The sequence below is a fragment of the Eucalyptus grandis genome, unplaced genomic scaffold (assembly GCF_016545825.1).
Source record: "Eucalyptus grandis isolate ANBG69807.140 unplaced genomic scaffold, ASM1654582v1 tig00094415, whole genome shotgun sequence".
NCBI lineage: Eukaryota > Viridiplantae > Streptophyta > Magnoliopsida > Myrtales > Myrtaceae > Eucalyptus > Eucalyptus grandis.
In genome coordinates, this window is record NW_024096454.1 from 217,697 (window position 1) to 224,528 (window position 6,832).

Genomic DNA, 6,832 nt, shown 5'->3' on the forward strand with positions numbered 1-6,832 from the left:
GATATGCACAAAGAAGAGAGAAGTTAGTCAGCCAATCTCTCTCTCTCTCTCTCTCTGAAAACTGTGTGGAAGCTGGGGTTAACTAATACGTATCACTGCATAAAGCTTCCACGTGCAGGAAGTGGTCTTGAAATTATATTTGACAGCTAATAGAGCCTCGCCTGCGTAAAGCCCATCTCTCTCTCTCTCTCTCTCTCTCTCTCAAGTTCATGCTCATGCATGTTATTGGTAGAATAGTGTGATCCTTCCGTTATATACATAGTTCCCTTTTTTTTTTGCATGATGTGTCCTTATTTGAAAGGGCAAGTCAACTTATTTCATATTCTCCCTAAGCTTTATTAAATGATACTTTTGCATTTCTTTTTCAATCCCCTCAGCTTTTGGTTTGTCTCATCAAGTCATTGAATTTGTATACTTTTCTAATCAAGTCCCTCAACTATAAATATAATTAATTGGAATCGACTATCTTTTCTCAAACTTTCAAAATTTTCCCTGTTCTATTTTCGTCACTTACGTACTCTTTCTATCAAAATATTGTTTTTTTTTTTGTCATTTTTGATCTGCATTTAGTAAAATGTTGCTAACTAAAATATGTATTTTGACCAAAAAAAAAATTCATGTATTATTTAGGAGAATTCTTCCAAGACTTGTCGAAATCCATATAACATTGAAGCTTCTTCAAAATCTTATCATTGTCCTCAGTTCAAAGTATAAAGTGACGGGAATCATCTTGATCAACGATATAGTGATAGGAGTTAACTTCGATATTAATTAAATCTGATTAACTTAAATTTTAAAGTAACCAGCGATTCATTTGTTTTATGTGTGAACGTGTAATATCTAACATAAGTATTTAAAAAGTTATCTCATTAGAGTTGTCGATATCTATGCATTTTATCATATGAGTCATCAGTAATTATGCATTTAGTCATATTTATTTATAAAACCAACTAAATTTGGAAAACGTGTATATAACAAAAATACTCTTCCTCTATGAAAATTATGCAATTATGGTTTTTGTATTTGCTAAAACTTGATTTTGTTCATTTTTCAGCATTCATTATATGTAAAAATAACAGGTAACCTTTGAAATTTTACTTTAATATAATTTATTTGTCAAATATCAGCTAATAATTTTCGATGAGAAATATGCATAATTATGAATATAACTTTTCAAGCATTTATATGCAGGAGTTTGTTCCATCAGCTATTGCTTTCATCAACTAAAAATTCAGCCTATGAAACTTGGATGCTAGACTTTGTTCTCATCAAATTGAAAAATAATTATAATCTTAGTGCTAATAGTTAAATGCAGAATATGCATAGTCAATTAATTTTTTTTTTGAAGATTTTTAAGTTTTCCTTTTACAACTTTGATGTAGGAATTTGTTCCATTAACTTAAAAATTCATTCTATAGATATTTCAGCATATACATATGACTATAAAAGATTTCTCTTTGGTCAGAAAATATGTACAAAAATTAGAGATTTGCTAAATGTAAACTACTCTCAAGCGAGCTTTACCTGTTTGCATATGCGTTTGAGCGCGTGTGATAACTTTATAATTTATAAAAGTGAGGACTGAAGACATTTGGTGGAAAATCAACTTTTCCAGTTTTAAGTGAAAAAATGATGTGGTGATAAATTTTAAGTGTCTTTGAACGTGATGAATTCAAAAAATGAACTTACAAACTCAATGCTGTTTAGTATTTTCATTTCCTTAAAAAACGAAAACACTTTTTCTTACACTTTTTTTTTTAATATTTGTTTCTTACGTGGTGGTCTTTCTTAGATGCAATAATAAAGCATCAACATAAGATTTCTCGCCCATCACTTAGGGCCCGTTTGGTTCGATTTTTGGGGAATGCATTTGTAGAAATGCAAATACCTTTGGGTGAAGGGGTTTTCCAAATGCAAATGTCGTTTGGTAAAATTTGCATTGAGAAATAACTTTGGCCAAAACACCGTTTAGTAAAATTTACATTTATAATTAACTTTTATTAAATTAAAAAGCAAAATTATGTTTATATTTTTTTTTGAAGTCCGGCCACCGGACCGCCGAACCGCCGAATTCAGCGGTCGAATCACCTAAATAAAAATATAAACATATAAACATAAAATATAAAAAATAGATATGTTTATATTTTTATATAAACAATAAACATAAAATATGTTTATATATTTATACTGCATCACTGAATTCGGCGGTCGAACAGCCTGAATTATGTTTTTTATATAAACATATTTTTATATAAAAAATATAAAAATATAAATATAAAATATATTTATTAAACATAAAAATATATAAAAATGGATATGTTTATATAAATATATATTTATATAAAAAAATCGGAGAAAAAAAGATATGTTTATATTTATAAATATATATATTTATTAAACATAAAATATATTTATATAAAACAATGGATATGTTTATATCTATATAAAATATATATAAACATAAAATATAAAAAAGATATGTTTATATATTTATATAAAATATAAAATATTTATTTTTATATTTATTTTTATTCAAAGGCCGATTGGCTTCTCCACCGGAGAGATAAACAATATCGGAAGTTGCATTACGAAGATGCAACTTGCCAAAGAACCTCAAGAGCTGCACGCTAAAGGCCCTTAGAGCCACTTGGAGATGCAATTACATCTCACCAAAGTTGCGCAAAAAACGAATCAAACTGTTTTGCATTTGGCCAAGGGACTTTAGAGCCCAAATGAGCATTCTAAATGCTGAACCAAACATGGCCTTAATTGAGTAGAATCTACTTTTTTATTAGTTTATGAAATTGATCTGCAAAAGAGACGCGGAAAAGACTCGTTAGATGTTTGGATAAGAGTCACTTATTTGTTACTCCTTTTCTGTTGTTTTAAGTTGTTTTTGCGCAAGAATTGTCAATCTCATAAAATAACAATACTATATTATGATTATGGTATTCGTCCGTTATTTTAGCGTTTCCATGGGAACAATGTTTAAGACAATTAGATTGAAATTAGTTGACTTAGTATATGGTTGGTCAACATGCAACGAAATGAATTTGTTAATTTTTCTCAACCGGGACTGTTCGACTTTGTGGCAGCGATGGGCATCTAAGCAAGGCGATTGTCCACGAGGTTGTGGATAGGCTCAAGACAAGACAAAGAAAAATGACTGAAGATTTAGTTGGAATGGAGGTTCGAATAGCAGCCATAAACAATTTATTAGACATTGACTCAGTGGTGTGCGGTTTATTGGAATTTACGGGATGGGCGGCATGGGTAAAACAACACTTGCCAAAAAGATCTTCAACCAACTAGTTCCTCGCTTTGGGAAAAGCTGCAGTTTTCTTGATGACGTAAAGGAAAAAACAAAAACCAAGGGCCTAGTCGAGCTGCAAAAACAATTATTGTATGATATCTCTTATTCTAAACTGCATCGCAATATTGTTAATAGTGATGATGGGATCAATGTGATTGAAGAAACAATTTGCAACAAGAAGGTACTAATTGTTTTGGATGATGTTGATGATAGTGACCAAATCCGAAAACTAATTGGAACGAATTATTTGTATCCTGGTACTAGGGTACTTGTTACCACTAGGGACAGCGGGATTCTGAATAACAGGGGACTTAAGTATGAATTCAAGCATTGTGAACTACATGGGTTGAGTGACAAACATGCACTCCAGCTTTTTAGTAGGCATGCCTTTGCTAATGACTCTCCACTAGATGATTACCACACTCTTTCAAAAAGCATTGTCTCTACTACGGGTGGACTACCTTTAGCTCTTCAAGCAATAGGCTCATCACTTTTTGGTCTGAAAGAGATAGAAATATGGGAAGGGATGCTAGAGAAGCTAAGGAAAACACCTCATGACGATGTCTTGGGAAAGCTGAGGATTACATATGATACTTTGGAATCAGGCCATCAACAAATATTTCTTGACGTTGCATGTTTTTTCATTGGTCGGAATAAGACCGAACCAATCTTTGTGTGGAAAGATTGTGGATTTATTCCAGAGTATGCCATTGTTGTCCTTACTAAGAGGAGCATGATAAAGATTTTAGACAACAATATATTTTGGATGCATGATCAGTTTAGAGATCTGGGAAGAGCAATTGCTAAGGTAGAGCATACCAGATTTTGGGATAGAGACGACATCACTTTTGAATTAAGATTGGGAGAGGTACAATATGAACAAATTTGAATTGAAAATGACTTACCCTGTTCTTAATTGAGGATTGACATTCCTGAACGGGGAGCTACTCTTCTATTTCATCTTTTCGTCTCTTCGACGTATTAAATTTGTGGGTTATTGACAAATTCCTGCTCTTGCTTTTGAATGTTATTGGCAGAACAAGCGAAGCGTTCGAGCACTCTGTTTGCAAGCGGAGGTCGGCAATCCTATAACTATCACTGCGGAGCAAATTGAACGGTTCCCGAATCTACAGTTTCTTTGGTTGAGTAATGTAATCTGCCAAGGCGACTTCACGGGCTGTCTTTCCAAGTTGAAATGGATCGGTGTGCGTTACTCGCATAAATTTTATTCTGGTTTGGAACCCAAACATCTTCAAGGTTTTAAGGCAACCAATTTGCCTACAGAAAACTTGGTTGTGCTGAAGCTTTCGGGCCTTGAGTTCACAGAAGAGAAGGTCAGCAGCCTAATCGAGGTACGTCAGTTTCCCTCTTAGTCGAAGGACAAAAATTGATGAAACTATACTATTAATTTCATAGTCAATGAGAGGATCAAATAACAAATGATATCAATGGGGAGCTTAAATCTATATTTATTTCTTGTGCAGACATCTAAATGTCTGTCTTGATGTTTCGTTGGTTATTGAAGGGGTCAAGGAAATTGAAAGTTTTCACTCATTATCGCGACCCTCCCGAGGGGAACGCAAGGGGGTTTGACTAATTGCTAAGCGGGCGTACACAATCCCTCTTGCGAGGGGCTTGCTTTTTGCACAAGCCCTCCCAACCCAAAAATCGAGCTCTTTGTCTAGAACGAGCGTCCTCTGCTTTCTGCAAAACGCATGAGAGGAAGAGAAAGTGCAGAGGTCGAGCTGTGGAAAAGTAAAAAAAAAGGAAGAGGCTGAGCTAGGCCCAGGCGGAAAGAAAGAAAGAAGGGGCCAGGTCAGGTCCCGCTTCCTTTTTTCTTTTTTTTTTGGCCCTTTTTTTCTTCTTTTCTTATATTTTTCTAGTAAATTCTATTACCATTTGCCAGTCTACCCAATATCTATTTTTGCTATTTCTATTTTAACGACTACCTGGCTGACAAAATCAGGTGTCAATAATACTAACAAAAGGACTTCTCTTTTGAGGGAATCCTAGGGATCTTGAGGTTACAGTCCGCAGTGACGACGGCTAAAGTTCGAGGAGTGGAGTTTTTGAATGTGTGGGCTGTTAGCGACTTTGAGAGGGCTTGGGGTGGTACGAAGCTAGTGAGGAATATGGTCGATAAGCCTTTATGCTCGTGGGGAAAGTGAAGAAGTGACCTTCTCTGTACGACTGGGGAGGGCATGTTTGCAAATTGTTTCAAATGATAATGCCACCTCACATATTCCTCATGTCATTTTCTATGTTGCTCACTCATTTCATTAAAGCGTTAGAATAAAGCTGATATTCTACCGGTAGTTATATATATAATATTTGGCTCTTCCTTTTGACTTGGTCAAAATTGGGCTTTATAAAAAAAAAAGAAAAAGAAAATTTATAAACGGAAGGGTTAATATTCCAAAAAATCCTAAGTTGTTACATATGTAACAAATTTACCTCGAATTAATTTTTTGACCATAAAAAACCCTAAACTTGTTTATCTTTGATAAATTTACTCTAAACTGGTACACTTATGAAAAAATTACCATATGTTAGTTTATATTAAATTTTAATATCAAAATATTAAATTTGATAATACGTGACAGATTGACTAGTTGACCAGTTTGGAATTCTATTCTTTGTATATCATAGTTGTATAGTTTTTTTTTTAATTGTGGTATTAATCTAATTTAACGGAATATATATTTGTCACAAATGTATCATTTTTGGGTTTTTGGTGGTCAAACAAAATAGTTTAGGGTAAATATATCAGAAGTGCTTCGGTTCGAGTTTATTATTTATTTTTTGTAGTCATTTGTGGTATCTTTGTCACATATATATCAGTTTGGAGTTATTCATGATCAAAAAATTAGTTTAGGATAAATTTGTCATACATGTACTAGTTTGAGATTTTTAAGGGTATTAACTCTAAAGGGACAAGTAGAGCACGTAGAGAGCACGCCAAAAAATAAAAAAGGAAAGGAAAAGAAAGAAAGGAGAAAGGAGAAAGAAAAGAAAGGGAAAGAAAAAGGAAAAGGAAAAGGGAAAGAGGGCTTTGTGAATACACATTACGGCACCTCACCAAGTTGGATTTACTTAGCTTCGTAACACCTAGTAAGGATTTAAGCCCTTTGTATTTCTAATTGGAGCCGTTTTCAAGATTGGGAACAAATTCGAAATTATGTGAAATTTGAGCTACGAGGTCCGAATTTGGAGTTGCTAAATTGTGGAATATCATGGAAATCATGGAATAAGGTGTTGGGGAGCCAGGGGATTTGATGGGAGTTGATTTTTGGAGTAATATTTAGTCGAAGCAAAATTTTAAATTGTTTCAAATGATAATGCCACTTCACACTCGTTATTAACCTTAGCTTCTCCTTTTATCATTTTCTATGTTGTTCACTCATTTCTTTAAGGCTTTGGAGTAAGGCTAATACTTTACGAGTAAGTTATATATATATATATATATATATATATATAATATATATATATATATATTTAATATTTGGCCCTTCTTTTTGA

The 6,832-nt window shown here is 33.3% G+C and overlaps 1 protein-coding gene across 1 annotated transcript; it reads left to right on the plus strand.

Annotated features, from left to right (window-relative positions):
- Positions 1 to 3,260: 3,260 nt before the first annotated feature.
- LOC120290127 (TMV resistance protein N-like) lies at positions 3,261 to 5,481 on the plus strand. Its single transcript, XM_039305811.1, has 3 exons — positions 3,261 to 4,181; positions 4,351 to 4,665; positions 5,344 to 5,481. The coding sequence occupies exons 1-3, from the start codon at positions 3,261 to 3,263 to the stop codon at positions 5,479 to 5,481; spliced, it is 1,374 nt and encodes a 457-aa protein (XP_039161745.1).
- The last annotated feature ends 1,351 nt before the right edge of the window (positions 5,482 to 6,832 follow it).

Bases quoted from the DNA above. Each gene is read 5' to 3' on its own strand.
- LOC120290127 (XM_039305811.1), top strand. From the start codon at position 3,261: ATGGGCGGCATGGGTAAAACAACACTTGCCAAAAAGATCTTCAACCAA. The intron at 4,182-4,350 runs GTACAATATGAA...TGTTATTGGCAG, and splicing joins TTGAATTAAGATTGGGAGAG to AACAAGCGAAGCGTTCGAGC. The intron at 4,666-5,343 runs GTACGTCAGTTT...TTGAGGTTACAG, and splicing joins AGGTCAGCAGCCTAATCGAG to TCCGCAGTGACGACGGCTAA.